This window comes from Pseudonaja textilis, chromosome 7 (genome assembly GCF_049901715.1).
Source record: "Pseudonaja textilis isolate UNSWEBS1 chromosome 7, rPseTex1.2, whole genome shotgun sequence".
Taxonomy (NCBI): domain Eukaryota; kingdom Metazoa; phylum Chordata; class Lepidosauria; order Squamata; family Elapidae; genus Pseudonaja; species Pseudonaja textilis.
The window spans coordinates 54,353,962-54,370,973 of NC_141996.1; the positions used below are offsets into that span (position 1 = coordinate 54,353,962).

Genomic DNA, 17,012 nt, shown 5'->3' on the forward strand with positions numbered 1-17,012 from the left:
AGGAATGTGGCTGCCTTGGATTGGATGCGGGGTGAGGAACCTCTGTGTGTGTATGTATCTGTGTGTGTGTGTGTGTGTGAGAGAGAGAGAGAGAGAGAGAGAGTGTCAGCCTTCAAGAATCTCTCCCTTTGCTTTGCATCTTTCGGCTGTCATAAGTAACGGGGGGAGGGGAGGGGGGAATGGTTATGGGAAGTGAGCTGGAGGTGTTACAAACCAGAACTGTATAAACTGGGGGTTGCTTAGGTTTCTATCCTATGCTATGCGCAGCTGCAACCCTTTATCAAACTATGTCAAGGTCAACGGACAGAAGCCTCATCACCACCTGGAGATGCCCACATGATGATATACACAACTTTTAGTTGGATGAACCAATTGAACTATTGGGGGTGGGAACGTTGCCATTACTTTGTATATGTGATTTACATGCCCATTTTCTCAGATTCGGAATTCTTTTCACTTGATTTCCAGTAAAAGATATCTTTTCTCTGATTAAAGGAGTCTAAGTATTTCTTTCTTGGATTTTGAATGGAGCACCAGCTGACATTATTCTGAATTATTCTGACACATTACCAGCCCACCCGGAGAATTAATAAATTTTCTTCCGAGGGGATCTGAACACAATGTCAAATCCAGACAGCGACCAAGAAGACCTGGGAGCAACTGGAGAACAAGATTCTCTGCTGCTAGAGGAAGCGGGAAGCCGACTTGTTAGCAGAACTAAATATTGGGGAAAAACCAGCTGTAAAACCCAAATGGTCCCTGGGAGTCGGTTGGAAGGATCCTGAGGAAAAGCCTCCTCCAGGAGTGACCACTACCCGTTGGTGTAGAAGAGAGGAGCCATGGCAGGAGAAGGAAAGAAAGAATTTTTTACTAACTCAAGCCATGCATCTTCTAAATGAAGCTATTGGAGAACCTCAAACTGATCAAAGGTATGAGGGAAAGGAGGGGGAGGCAGCCCCAGCCAGAAGAATCAGAGCAGCCACCCCCATAAATCAACCCAGGCTAGCGCAACAGGCAGCGGCAGCCCAGGGGCCCCCAGCGGGAGAAGTAATTGCCAAACGACGTAGAACTCCAAAGGTGCCTCCGTTGGAAGTAAAATATGGGGGGGATCCCAAGGAGTTAGGATTCTTCCTGGCACAAGTCTGGAGCCATATGGAGGAACATGGAGGGAGCCAAAGGGGAAATGCTGGCCTTGTTAGACTCTGGGTGCACAAGGTGTGTAATCAGCTCAGAGGTAGTGGAGAAAATGGGCTTAAGGATAAAGACTTTAAAAATGCCCATAGCCTTTTGCCAATTGGATGGATCGGTAGCTGGGGGCGGCCCTGCACATTTCATAACAGAACCAATAGAAATGATGATGGGGAAGCATAGAGAGACTTTGTATTTTATTGTGGCTCCTGGGATGGAGCGACCCCTAATACTGGGGTTGCCCTGGCTCCGGAAATGGAACACCTACGTTGATTGGAGGAGAGGGTCATTGCGCATACGTACTGACCAGCGCCCAGAAGGGGAGGGGCAATCTCAACCGAAACTCAAGAATCTCACTGAACTGGCCTCCACTGGCACTGAGAACCTGAAGGGGGAGGAGAAAATTCCGGAGGAATATTGGGACTTAAAGGAAGTATTCAGTGAAAAGGCCTCGGATGAGCTCCCCCCCCCCCCATCATTTGACAGATTACAGTATTGAAATTTTACCCGGGGTGAAACTCCCAAAACCAAAACTGTACTCGATGACACCATGGGAGCTAAAAGAGCTGTGGTCATTTATCGATAAGAATTCGGAACATGGTTTCATCCAACCCGCTAGACCCCGGGTAGCAGCCCCAGTATTGTTCCGTGAAAAGAAAGATGGTTCCCTTTGTTTATGTGTTGACTGCAGAAACCTGAACGCTATTTCAGTGGAGAACGTGTACCCCCCTCCCCTTGATGAAGGTTATGTTGGCCCACTTGGCCAAAGGGAAATTTTTTACAAAACTTGAGAGAAGCATACTACCGGGTTCGAATTAAGGAAGGGGATGAATGGAAAACTGCTTTTAACTGCCCAATGGGTTGTTTCCAATTCAACATTCTTCCATTTGGCCTACAGGGGGCCACTCCAGTATTCATGCAAATGACCAATCAGGTGTTGCATGAACATCTATACAAAGGGGTGTTGGTTTATCTTGATGATATTCTTAAGTACACGGAGACTCGTGATGAACATGTGAAATTAGTGCAGTCAGTTCTGGAAAAACTTCGAGCTGCTGAGCTGTATGTAAAGTTGTCCAAGTGTGAATTCCACCAGGAAAAAATTGACTATTTAGGTTATCGCATCTCACATGATGGCATAGAAATGGATCCAGGGAAGGTTTGTGCCGTTTTGGAATGGGCCCCTCCCCGCACCAGGAAACAACTTCAAAGTTTCTTGGGATTTGCTAATTTTTACCGTCAATTTATCCCTGCTTTTGCAAAGATTGCAATGCCTATCACAAATCCCCTAAAAACCAAAGGGGAGGTGAAACCAAAGCTGAGTAAACCACTGGAGTGGTCCATGGAATGTCAAGCTGCTTTTGAAAAGCTGAAACAACTGTTTGCTACCGAACAAGTGCTCAGGCACCTGGACATGGACGCTCCTTTTGTAATCCAAGCCAATGCGAGTGACGTAGCAGTCGGGGCGGTGTTACTACAAGCAAACGAGACGGGGACTCTGCAACCGTGTGCATATACTTCCTGTAAACTAACTGAAACCTAAAGAAGATAGGCCATCTGGGAAAAAGAAGCTTTTGCAGTTCTCTGGGCTCTGTTAACCTGGAGGCATTTCTTGGAAGGGGCAAAACACCCATTTGAGGTGTGGACGGATCATAAAAATTTGGAGGCTTTGAAAACACCTTGGAAGATGTCTCCCAAGTAAGTTCACTGGGCGCAGTACTTTAAGCACTTTAATTTTTCATTGAAGTACATTCCAGGGGGGGAGAACTTCATGGTGGATGCTTTATCTAGATTACCTCAATATAATAGTGCTCGCCAAGAAGTGGTACAGCTGATTGTCCCAACCAAATAGTTGGCAGCTCCAGTGGTTACCAGACCCCAGAAAAAGAAGGAGGTTGATTTATCAAATGATTTGACTGCACAATTAAGAGATGCTTTAAAACTTGATGATTGGTTTCTTGCTCACTCAAATAACTGTACGGTTAGAGATGGATTGGCATGGGTGGGGGCCAAATTATATGTGCCAGTGAAGCTGAGAAACCAAATACTACAGCAAGCTCATGACTCTAAAGCCACTGGTCATTTTGGATTAATGAAAACCTTACACTTGGTTAAAAGGCAATTTTGGTGGCCTACCTTGAAAAAGGACATTGAGACTTATGTAGCTAGTTGTCCTATCTGTGCCTCAGCCAAACAGCCTCCTGGTAAACCAGCAGGCTTGCTACAAAATGTGACTTGACCAACTGCTCCATGAAAGGAAATCTCTATGGATTTTATAGTGGAATTACCTGAAAGTGGGGGGAATACAGTTATTTGGGTAGTAACTGATTTGTTTTTCAAACAGGTACATTTCATTCCTTGTCCAAAAATCCCATCTGCAAAAACGTTGGCTAAACTGTTTATTTTACATATGTACAGGTTACATGGGGTTCCTGAACGCATAATCTCAGACAGGGGTGTCCAGTTTACCTTAAACTTTTGGAAGGAGTTCCTGAAGTTATCGGGCTCCGCCCAGGGCTTAAGCTCCACACACCACCCACAAACCAATGGGGCTTGTGAGAGAACTAACTTGGTATTGGAACAGTATCTTAGATGTTATATAAATTATCAGCAAGATGATTGGGTGGACCTACTGCCATTCGCTGAGGTGGCATATAACAATTCGGTACATAGTAGTACTATGGTTTACTCCTTTTAAAGTGGCTTCGGGACAAGACTTTGTACCTATACCTGAGCTTCCACAGGAGAAACCTAACATTCAGTCATTAGATGAATGGATAACACTGCTCCAGCTTACCTGGCCGGTTACCCGTAAAGCATTAGATGATGCTCATCAAGCCCATAAAAAATTTGCAGATAAAAAGAGAACTCCACAAAAACCATATCAAGTGGGTGACAAGGTCTTTTTATCCACCAGATATTTGCAGACCACACAAAAATCAAACCTTTTTGAGGAGGTAGATTGCTTTATTCTTGCACTAAACAGGCTCAGTCATAATTACTCATGTTGTAATCACTTCCCTCTTGGACCACTGTAATATATATATGGAGCTGCTTTTCAAGAGCACTCAGAAACTTCAACTGGTCCAGAATGCAGCAGTGGGCACAGTTTGGGTGCTCTGTGGTTTCTCTGTTGCACAAGCTGCATTGATTTATAGTTTCTTTGGGGGTGTAATTCAAGGTGCTGGATATTATTCTGAAATACTTGTATGGAACAGGGTCAAGTATCTCTCCCTAGAACATCTATTCATGTCAATACATTGGATAAGATGAAGTCACTCTAGGTTCCTTTGGTTAAATGTTGACATTTGGGAGGACTGAGCAAGTGAGCCTTTCTTGTAGCTGTGCCTAGTCCACGGTAGAGTCTCATGCATAAGATACAGAGGTTGCTTAACCTTCCTTGCATTACAAAAGCTTTTTCCTCAGGTATTGGGCCAGAATAGCACAGCATTGGTGTGTTTTTCAGCAGATAATGTTATGGCATATAATAATCTGTCAGCTAATTTTTCTTTTTAAAAAAAATTATTGTATTATTTGTATATTAGTTTGTTAGCTTCCTGGGGTCATTTGGTGCAATATGGGCAGTCATATATATATTTCAAATAATAAGATGCGCAAAGTAAGTATTTTATTTGTTTCTTTCTTTCTTTCTTTGTTTAATTAAATTTTTATGTTGCCCATCCCTACTGAAATGAATATATTACTCAGGATTACAGATGTTTTTTTTTAGACTGAAAAGAATTGAAAGAAAGCAGTTGAAAGAACTTGTGATATAATGCATGGAGGAAAATAAAAAAATGACAGTTTAACCTGTGGAGATTTATTTTGACAATTTTGATGCAATTTCAAACTGCCAGGATAAATGCACAAATACTGACCATACAACATTTATGTCTTGCGTTCCCAATCAGAATCTCCTTTTCTAGCAGTTATGCAAAAGTAGGGAAAACTCATCATTATTTTACTTTAAGCACATTTGGGGTATTTTTAAAATGAATACTTACACATTCATACTGACTAATAAAGTATATAGAATTTGGATTCTTGATTTATAGCTCCTATATCCAGCTCAGTATGTCCACAGGTGAAACTGTCCACAGGTTAAACTGTCATTTTTTAAATTTTCCTCCATGTATTATATCACAAGTTCTTTCAACTGCTTTCTTTAAATTCTTTTCAGTCTAAAATAAAACATCTGTAATCCTGAGTGATATATTCATTTCAGGGGAAAAAATCACCTTTCTCCTCCTTGATCTCAGGCAAAAAGAATTAGAGAGATGTAGGTAGGATTTACAAATATCTGAGATATTGTGGGTAAAATGTTCCCTTATAAGTCCTTAGGCAAAAGACCGTGCTATGGCTGGCTGATAAATAATACAATAGCTCTTCTCTCCAGAGAATGCTGAAGACTGTCCAGCCCGCTGGCACTGATTTTAACCAGACTGTCACTCCCAGGTCAGTCCCTACAATTTCTGCTGACCAGATTGACCTTCATAATGAGATCATGTCTTTCCAGAAATCCCGCTGATGCCTTCATTCTGCCAAAGTGGTATAAAAAGAGGGACATTTTCTATAATCCCACAGTGTGGTTCAGCTAAGACCTCACTTTCATCAAAGTGACTGTATTGCCTTTCCCCCCACTTCTAAGCTTGCAGCCACAGCAAAAACCATGGATATTACCATTCAGCATCCCTGGTTCAAACGAGCTCTTGGACCTTTAATTCCAAGCCGCTTTTTTGACCATTTTTTTGGAGATGGTTTTTTTGAATATGATCTCCTGCCTTTGTTTTCTTCTACCATCAACCCATACTACAGGCAATCTTTCTTCCGTACTTTGCTGGACTCAGGTGTTTCGGAGGTAAGACTCCTATACTTCAATATATTTAAACTATTTTAAAAATCTCTCCTAAAAGCAACACTAAACCATCAGGATTTTGATTTCTGGCAACACTGACTAGAGACTAGAATATGATAGGATTTACAATAGTTTGTATGATCTGAAATTGTTCCAGAATTTAATCAAACTTATCAATACTATAGGCAGGTTAGATGGCCAAAGAACAATAGCAGACTGTTCTTGTTATCACAAACTTAAACTGTAATGCAGGTGCCTTGTGATGATAATGTGAAAGGAAGAAGTATATTTGTTCTTAATATAGTTAAATATTTGCTAAATATGGACTAGAATGCATATATACATGCTTAGCTGAAAGCACATGTTTGTGGGTATGACATTTGTATTCAAATCAAATGGTTTCTTTGTAGCTAGAAATAAATTCATCTTCAACTATTACCTTATATGTTCCTTACAGAAAACATTATGCATGTTATGATCAGAGTGCTATATAATGGCCTATATGAAAGAATAGCCTATCAACCATTTATAAAGATAAAGCATTACTGAGACCATGTATCCAGAACAGTCAGTTTTGAAATGCGACCTGTTTACTCTTTGTTCTGTTCCATATTCTGCAAACTTATGTAAAATACAAGTCAACAAGCTAGCAAGAACTCAGGTGACAAAGTGATTACTTTTAAAAATCAGTGAGAAATTGAAGATTACTAAAATGTTTATGTAAGTATATATTTTTAAGGTCAATGAATTACAACTTGTACTAAATGATTTGATGGAAATGAAAAAAAAATCTATTCACAAAATAGATGAATGCCCAAACCACTAAGTGCTGTGATCCTAATGTGAAGTGAAAGGACTTCACAGAAAGTGCATTGCAAGAAGCTTTTCAGTAGGAACTTATACAAATCCAAAATTTACATCCAAATCTATCATATGCTTTGAATAAATCAATGTTGTCATTTTAACATATCAATCTTAAAATAGTACTTAAAATGGATAACTTCTACTACCTCCTGTGTAGTTACTCTTTCTCACCTTCAGAAGTTTTCCAAAGAGAGAGAGAGAGAGAGAACGTCATCTAGACTCATATAAGTTGAGGAAAGGCAAAAATACTATAACTTACATCCATTTTAGTTTAATATGTTACAGTAGTCTTCTACCATATTTTTATATACAAATTATTTTAAAAATCTGGCTAGTACAAAAACTCCCCAACTCAATATTTATTGCAGTAGTAGGTATTTAGCACCCCCAGTCAGTTCATCTCCAACTAGCCCTGAGACTACTTTTTAAAAGCTCAGGTATTTTGTTCTTGTAACGTTATAAACAGTATTGCAGAGGACATCATCATGTAATCTGAGAGAAGAGAATAAAAATAACTTAATCACCTAATCATGCTAATAGTTTAAAATTTAATTCTTGGGGGGATGTGTTTGTGTGGTCTTTATTTCATTTCCAGGTGAGATCTGACCGAGACAAGTTTCTTGTCTTTTTGGATGTAAAGCATTTCTCCCCTGAAGATTTAAGTGTGAAAGTCATCGAGGACTTTGTGGAAATTCATGGCAAACACAATGAGAGACAGGTAAGGAAGAGTGGTAATGAAAATTAGTATTAGATTACAAATGCAGAGAAATTATTTTCATTCACCTGATATTAACACCTGCAGTTTAGGTAAAGGAGGTTGATTGTACCTCTGCTCCAGGAAAGGTCATGTGATAAGATATGGTGATGATAATGTTGCTGTAAGACTAATACCAATGGGTAGAAATTTTTGGAATGTTTGTTAGAAGCTAAATAGACATTTCCTATGGAAAGAGCTTTCCAATAGACTGACTTAAAAGGAAGTAACTTTAGCACTAGAGATGTTAAAACAGAGCTGGACTGTCATCATGAAAGGAAGCCATATTTCCACTAATTTTGAATCTGGACTACAATACTTCTAAGTCTCACTCCAACTCTGATTACAGGGTTTTTTAAAAAAAATATTTTTCTCATATTTAGAAGGCAGTAGACATAATCAGAGAATGATCTGACTACATAAAAATGTAGCCTAGAGTTCTAAGAAAAAAGCTTGTGCTCAAATAATGCCAGGGAAAAAATAGCTGCATTGTCTATTGGAGAATGATCAAAATGTATAGTAGAGTTTAAAAAACAGTGGTATCGTTTAAAAGGTTTTCAGAACTTTAAATAGGTTCTAAAGAAGTAGCTACAGTATCTTCGTCATTCGTAGCATGAAGAAATAAAAATATAAACTTTAGTAGATGACAATGTAACAAAATATATATGATAAAGTAGACTGTAATCCACCAAAATGTATAAGATAATTTGTCTTTGTGGTCTATCTTATCTTTTATAATTTTAATTAGATTGTTAAAGAAAATCTAAATGGTAGAAGTATAGTGAGAAGAAAAAGGTGACTTAGTTGGAGGAAGTTTAAGAACTATGGATATTTTCCATTTCTTCTGAACCAGTTTGAGGATGTTTCATGGCTGTTTTCCAAAACTTCAGACTTTACAGACTGAAGACAAGCAGTATTTGCTAGCCAGGTGGCCTAGGCATGTATCATAAATAAGTAAACAATAAATAAAAACCACTACCCATCTTTGTCTGTCATAAGTAAGCTAAATACTCAATAGGTAACAAAAAAAAAAGACCAAGAAATATATTGCTTTGCATGTGGAAACCCAAAATTTCACACTTTGCTATGTGAAAATATGAACCTATAAAGTCAGCATTTTCCTTAAAGTTATAAGACTGCCAAGTGAGATTGACAGCCCCTTTCTTAGAAGGCTTAAAATCTAGTAATTTTAGAGATCGGTGGTGTTAGAGAGAAGAAATAAAAAAGAAACAAGATCAAACTATGTAAGTATTTAGCTTTATGTTCTGTCTGGTAGGTAGATGAGACAATTAAATTTGTCATGTATTATGTTTTTGATCTGAATGGCCCAATCCTGATGGTCCTTGGAAAGGCATTAAAACGTGCCTTTTTCCTTGTATTTGGAAATAGATTGATCGGAATTACTGTTTAGGGTTTTGTGAGTTCCTAAGTGCCTGTCATTTCTAGTTGTTGTGATTTTAATGGTTCATTGTTCCCCACCTAAACATTATGTTGCCACATATACCTCATAAATCAATCAATAAATCTTTATCCCACTTCTGGCTTATTCTAAATATGAATCATTGTTAGAAGCAAATACTCCCACAGTATGATCCGAGTCTGTATCAGGGCTGCATATCTGTGAATGTGTGTGAGGTAAAGATGAAAGAAAGGTACATTTTTCATACAAGGAGTTATGAAATTAGGGCCAAGTGAATTTTTTGTCCTTAAAATATTATTCCTGGACATTTATTTTAAGGGGCATGTTATGAAAAAACTGGGTGCCAAAATGAACTCCATGATGGGCAATACTACTGAATAAACTGCAAATACTCTGCTTTTATAAGTTAACATGGTTCCTTAGGGTTGAGAATCTAGAAATTGATCTTTTTCCCCCAAATACAGTACAGGAATGTTAGAAATATCTACCGCAAGACTTACAACACAGGGACTGACATTGAATACATTTTAATAGGGTTGTTGAAAACATGTTAAATCCAAACAGCTGCTTTGAGCAGTTCATGCTCAAAACAAAATGTATATGCTTCATGAGTTTTGGTTCAAGCATAAAACACAATGTGATCATTTCAAGGGAGAACATTTCTAGTGTTTTCTACTGTTTTATGTGATGCAGTTAAAAAGGGACTTGCCTCTAGCTATTAGAATTTTCCTTCCTAGGCCAGTATAGCAAGATAGCCAGTCATGTACTTAATACGACTGGCTTAGGGTTGGTAGTATGATCTGGGGATGGAGTTTTGGAGCAATGCTACTGGCATTTTAAAGAAACCATTTGGGATCTGATTGTTTCCCCCATCCTTCACACCATTCCAGGCTGCCATTGCTGTTTTGTAAAATATTTGTACAGTTTGTGAATGTGCTTGTGTATATAAAGAAAAGCAAGTGAAATGTCAGTGAGAAAAAGTAATACAATATTGGTCTGGTCTACTTAGCTTAAAAGTGTGGGTGTGTTCTGTGTATGTTCATGCTGATTTGTATTTCAGAATACCTGTATAAATGCAGGGAGACTTGCTCTTCTAAGGCACCCTCAATAGGACAAATGAACATTTGCAAAGTGTATATGCATACCTAAGCTCAGTCATCATTTCACATAGCCATCTTTTATTTTCTGAGCTGTTTGAAGGTGATGGCTTGCTTCAGATTCTTTGGCAATGGCTCTTTGGGAGTTTTTGATTGAAATTCCATTGAAAAGGGAAGTAAGTAACTTTGGGTGGCTTGCTGAGTTTTTGGTGTTTACCACTGTACTCAGTGTGTTTTCTTGAGTTCTTTTGTTTGTAGAGATGCAAGTGCATTTAAAAATGCAGCAGACTCTATGCAAATTAACTTTGCCTTTGTGTACTCTGCTCAGCCTTTGGTATCAGCCTGTGTATGTCTGTGCATGATTTTTTTTTTTTTTTGCTACTGGGGATGTAAATATAATTTACATGTAGGGTGTAAATGCTGGCAGATAGGTGGGGAAAGGCTGTATTTCCAGAATAAGGTGGCTTTCCATGTCAATAGTTGTGCATACTCCTTCCTTCCTTCCCTCCTTCCTTCCTTCCTTCCTTCCTTCCTTCTTTCCCTAATTGATTTGAAAGGGATGTGCAAGAGATTAAGATCTATGCATTGTTTTGGGGGCACACAATCAGTCAGTCTGTCCATCAGTCAGTTAATTGTTTTTTTAAACTGATCAGGCTAATAAGCAGGTTTTTTTAAAATAGCATAGCTCCCCGTCCCAAGGTAAATGAAGACGTGTATAGTTGTACTTGAAGAAAGACAGCATCGGATGATGAAACAAATCTTTACACATGGCATCTTTGGTGTTCTCTGAACTTGGTTGTTTTCTTGCAGATGTTTCATTATCTGACTAGATAACATCTTCAGTGCTAGAAGGGAGTGCATTGGTTCTTCGTTTATATGCAGTAACTTCTCAACTAGTCCAATATCCTTCTCAACTAGTCTGCCAGGCACTAGCCAGAGGGCTGAAAACTGCCAAGTCTGGATCCAAATATGACTTTTTGGGCTCTGGGCCTCTGGACAAGCTACTGTATATACGGTAAACAGAAAGCAATCTCCACTCCCTTCTAGCACAGAAGATGTTACCTAGTTGGGTAATGAAATGTCTGCAACAAAACAGTCAAGTGCAGAGAGCACCAAGACTCAGTTGAACTACCCTGAACTACTTACACTCTCTTCTATTGGTAAATTTTCCCCTAGCAGAAAGTTATTTTATTATCATCTTCTTCATCATCATCATCCTCAAGTTGGCGTGTTGGTAACCCTCAACATGAAGTCATGTCCCTCCTATTCTTGTGAAACTGTAGTGAAAAAAAAGGTTACAAAACATTTTATTTGCTTCAGGTTTTGCTCTGTCAAAGTACAGACAGCTTGAAATATTGTGATGTAATATTCCAGAAGGAATAGTTTTTTTCAAGCTTGAAGTAAAATAGATATTTCATTTATGCATACCCCAAGATTTCAGTCTTGAACTTAATACTTTTTTGAGCCAATACTTAAAAGATTAATCTTGGGAAAGTCACAGAATCTCATTTTTTAGTCTTAAAACTGATCAACAATTACTTCTCTCTCAGACAGATTGCAACTGTGAAAAAGAATCATGAAATAATGTGAGTTTGATGCTTGTATGATGGGGAAAAAAACAGTACAAGAATAATGGTTCCTGCAAAGAGGATAATGAAATATGTTAATTTTTGAAATCATGGCTTTATGAAATTAAACATCCTATCTTAAACACTATTGGTTTATGCAGTATGGAGGTGATGTATGTCATAAAGTAAAAATTGAGAAAAAAAGAAAAATGAGGTACAAAAATTCTGTTTTACCTTTTGCTGTGTGGTGCTAATTTATTAATTGCAAAAAGTTGTGGTTTTTTTTGTAGAGAGCAGAAAGATAATTCAAACAGTTGATTATATTATCTCAGAACTATATCAATTCATTATCAATTAATCTGACAGTTCATTTGGTTTGCTACTTCTATTGACCACAGGGATTTCTACATTACTACTGTTGGATAAATTGTTGAGCCAATTTGGTCTACTGGTTAAGGTACCAGACTAGAAACCAGGAGACTATGTGTTCTAGTCCTGCCTTAACCATGAAAGTCAGCTAGGTGACTTTGAGTCAGTCACTCTCTCTCAGCTCATGACAATGTCAGGCTTGTTGCTTGGGTCAAACTTAGTTGTTCCAGGAAAAAAGTACCCTGCAGTTGTGGCAAGATGCTATGAAGAAAAAATAAAGTTTTCTCTTACCAGATCTTCCAAAGTACTTTGAAATTGCTCTGTGATCCCACCCCACCTCTACCAGTTGAGAACAAATAGTGAAAATCACTGTCTTGCCACCGGCTGCTATAGCAATAGCAGTGAGCACTTAGGCACACACACACACACACACACACACACACACATACACACACACATATAAATATGTATGGTATTCAGTTTTGTTCGGGTATTTTCTCACGTCATTGTAATTGTGCTTTTAAAGTTGTAGCAACGTTTTGGCAGAATCTCATCTGCCATCATCAGGCTTCTGTATTGTGTCCGTCTGTATTATGTATCCAGACGGACACAATACAGAAGCCTGATGATGGCAGATGAGATTCTGCCAAACGTTGCTACAACTTTAAAAGCACAACTACAATGACGTGGGAAAATACCTGAACAAAGCTGAATACCATACATGTAAGTACCGCAAAACTTAAGAATATATATATATATATATATATATATATATATATATATATATATATATATATATATATATATATATATATATTTCCATAGCACTTTACAGCCCTCTCTAAGCAGTTTACAGAGTCAGCATATTGCCCCCAATAATCTAGGTCTTCATTTTATCAACCCCAGAAGGATGGAAGGCTGAGTCAACCTTGAGCTGGTCAGGATTGAACTCCTGGCAGTAAGCAGAGTTACTGTAGGTCACTGCTGCTTTCACTATGACAGTTTTCTCACTTTCAAAATGGAAAGAAGGAAAAGAAAAGGAAAAACAAAAATACTGCCCCCTGCTTCGAAGTTCTGGCATTTTGCAGCACAGTCAACTCCCTGCCAAAAGGAAGATGGAAAGAGAAAACAGGTTGCCAGTTTTTCCCATCTTCCTTTTGTCTAGTTTGTGATGGGAATGGGAAAGGAACTATAGACATCTCAAGCTAATATCTGTTTTGTAGGACTTGACGCTTAAAAGTTGGAAGGAGGATGAGAGAACAAGAGCTCCCCCACAGTGGCAAATCCTCCTCAAATCTCTAGCTTTCATCTACAGTGTGGCTAATAAAGTATTACATTGGTTAGCTTTTCAACACTGCTGACATCATGAAAACCTGTTTATTTAATACCACTTACAAGCTGATACTACATGGCTAACTCTAATATGTATGTATGTATGTATGTACATACAGATAGGAGCTGTGCAGATCTTTTGGAGGATGTTCATCCATTACAACAGAAAAGTAATTTCTGAGATCCTGATGGATCTCCCTGATTAATCAAAGAGACTCTTTTGTCTGATCTCCCTAGATAGGCAGGTCCTATATCATGAATGACTTTATAAAGCATAACTAGCATTTTGAATCTGCACCTGGATGCCAACTTATAAGTATAGCTTATGGAACAGCAACATCCCATTGGTATATTGTGCCATATTCTGGATAAGCTGTTGTTTCAAGTAGTCTTCAAGGCAAGTGCCAGGTAGAGCATAAAGTCCATTTTTGAGGTGACTAGGGAATGAGTAACTGAGGGTGTGAACAACTGCCTGAAGGAATGGCCACAGCTTGTGCATTAGCTGGAGCTGTGCAAATGTCATGTTGGCCATAGTTGCCACCTGCTCTTTGGGAAGGAATTGTAAGTTCAATGTGACTTACAGACTTCACACCAGTATCAAGTGGAAAAGTCCACAGAGGTAGACAGATGATCTACATAGAGGTCTGCAGTTGCTTTCAAAGTATTGCATGTCCCTTTGTGTGGAAGTACCCAAAGCCTTAAATTATGTTTATTAACATTAACTGAACATGTCCAAAACAGCATGATATTTTATGTACTTATTGCACTTGTATATCACTGAATCTGTTAGGGATTCCTGGCAATTTACAACTAGAAATTAAAACAGTTGCAGTACAAATGTATAGTTAAAACATACACAGTAAGATAAAAATAAAAAAGCTAAATCTAAACATGATCCCAATAATTTAATTGGAATTTCTCCAATTAAACAAAAACACTATAATACGTTTAATGATCAGTAATACCATTTTTTTTCCCCACCAAATGTTTTCAGGAAGAGTCTTTATATCTTCAGGAGTGATGTTAAAGAAGGGATTGGTCTGCTTTCTTAGAAGAAGCAGGGCTACAAACATGATCTTGGCCTTCACATCATGGAAGTACAGAAAGATACAGAAGCCCAGTTTAGGCACTAGAAAAGGAATTAAACAACTGCACACTTTCAAAACTCAACTAAAAAGTTTGAAAGCCACCATGCTTTTCAGATGCAATCTAAATGACCTTTTGCATCTCTCCTTGGTTTATTTTCCTCAGGGTCATCTTTTTGTTAGTTTTCCCTAAAATTATTGAAGTCCATCAACTATAGGATTGATTTATATTCACTATCTTCATGTTTGCTCTGTAGGTTACATTGTAATGGATGGATTCTTACATGACACCTATAGATATAAGACAGTCTGACTCACAAGGTTGTTCTGACAGTACAGAAGGAAAAGGAGAAGATGTTATGTGCTCCCTGAAAGAAAGGACGGACGTGGTTATTAAAAATGGCGTTTTTGAAATCCTGTGAATGAAATGAGTGCTGTCATGAATCAAGATGCTATCTAGAATAGGATAGGATAGGATAGGATAGGATAGGATAGGATAGGATAGCATAGTAATAATCCAAGGATGGGTTGATTCTGGCTGGGGAAAGTGGTACTTCGAAAAACTGGGTTCCAAGCCATTGAAGGCTTTATAGTCAGCAGGAGCACTTCAGATTGCACCTGGGAAAATGCAGGTAGTCAATGCTGGGCCTGCAATATAGGTGTTATATGCTCTGGTGACTGGTACTAGCCAAGAAGCAGGTCACTGCATTTTGCACCAATTACAATATGAAGATACAGCCTTGTATGGAATATATGACCAGCTATATCATGCATGACTTTATAAAGTACACCTAGCATTTTGAATTTGCTCTGGACAGCTCTTTGAAGAGGGGAAAGAAAAGAGGAAAGCAATACAGAAGGGATATATGTTGGGTTGTTTCTGCTTCTGTAACTCTGTTTTGCACCAGGCAGAGCAATTGACTCTGAAGGACTTACCTGTTAACTACACCCTTTAATGAGTTTTGTTTTGCTTTTGTTTTTGTGGTGTCTCACTTCAGGATGACCATGGATACATTTCCCGTGAATTCCATCGTCGATACCGTCTTCCTTCTACTGTTGACCAATCAGCCATCACTTGCTCTCTGTCTACCGATGGCATGCTAACCTTCTCTGCTCCCAAGGTTCTGTCTGCCACAGAGCCTGGCCATAGTGGAAGACCTATTCCTGTATCCCATGAAGAGAAGCCAACTTCAGCTCAGTCCTCTTAGTTTGAACCTCCTACTGCTAAAGCATCCAGGCTATCCACACCTTTCAGGCTTCATTCACAGCACCCTTACATAGATATCCGTGAACATCTTTCTTTTTGTTTTCGTTCTTCTCTTGGAAGGAATGAGGGCTGGATGTGCAGCTAGAGGATTTGAAGCTTTAGCCTAAACTTTCCCCCACTTTCACACACCTTGTTAGGATGACAGGGAAGATGAAGTATCTTCCAGAGCCTTCTGTATTCTTGCTGAAAGGGTTCTAAATGTCAGGCTGTATCTGATAACATCTGTCAAGCCCTAACACAGGGCCAGGTTGGCAACATGAGCTGTCAAAGTGAAGCATCAATCAGTCATATGAAGGCTGATGCAATGAAAGCAAGAATACAGATTTGTTGTCTTCTAAAGTAATTGAAGAGGCAGGAGCAGAGGTGAGCTTAGCCAAGTAAGGTGGTGGCACCAGTGGGGAGTGGTTGACAGTAGCAACAAATTTGCTCTGCCCACTTTTAAGTAAAAAAATTGAGTTCATACTATTTGAGGGATTTATAATTTTCTTCATTAAAAGTGTTTTTAAAAAACAAAAACAAAAACTTTCCCTCTGCGACATCCATAGCAGTGACATCGCAAGAGTCACTAAGGCAAGAATTAGCATCTTTGCAGGCCTTTCAGGATTCATCACAGTTCAGAGGCTTCAAACCTGTATTCAGCTCTCCCTGGTCAGCAGTGTATATGCCACCTTCCTTAATCTTGCTGTAATTCTAATATAGTTCCATCTGTTTTACTGATATCTAGCATGCAACCTGAAATTCCAGCCAGTGGCAATCAATAAAGAAAATGTGAAATAAGCAACTCCTTTTCCTCCATTCTCTTTTCGGTTCTTAAGAAGTTTTCATTTTAAAAATAAATATGAGACAAATGCAGTACACTTCCTCTGTTTACTCCAAGAATATTCATTTATCTTACTAGGCCAAAGGAGCAAGATATCAGCATATTTGTTTTTTTAAAAAAATCTAGTAGTGTCGCATTCACTTTTGGTTCAGTGAATTCAGTGAACTAAATTTGACAAAAATCACATACACATTGCCCCAAAGAGAAAACAATATCACCAAAATGATACAAGGTCATCATTTTGCTTGCATATTTTCTGTATTTATTATGCACATGCATAGATATATATATTTAGAAATATTTACAACTTAAATATATTAAACCCCCAAAATATATAACCCCCCAAAACTTTAGCCTTAGACTGTCTACTATTGACCTCACCCCTTTCCTAAG

The 17,012-nt window shown here is 38.5% G+C and overlaps 1 protein-coding gene across 1 annotated transcript; it reads left to right on the forward strand.

Annotated features, from left to right (window-relative positions):
• The first annotated feature begins 5,781 nt into the window (after nt 1–5,781).
• CRYAA (crystallin alpha A) lies at nt 5,782–16,576 on the forward strand. Its single transcript, XM_026713602.2, has 3 exons — nt 5,782–6,046; nt 7,503–7,625; nt 15,531–16,576. Exons 1-3 carry the CDS (start codon nt 5,858–5,860, stop codon nt 15,738–15,740), a joined length of 522 nt encoding a protein of 173 aa, XP_026569387.1. The 5' UTR covers nt 5,782–5,857; the 3' UTR covers nt 15,741–16,576.
• The last annotated feature ends 436 nt before the right edge of the window (nt 16,577–17,012 follow it).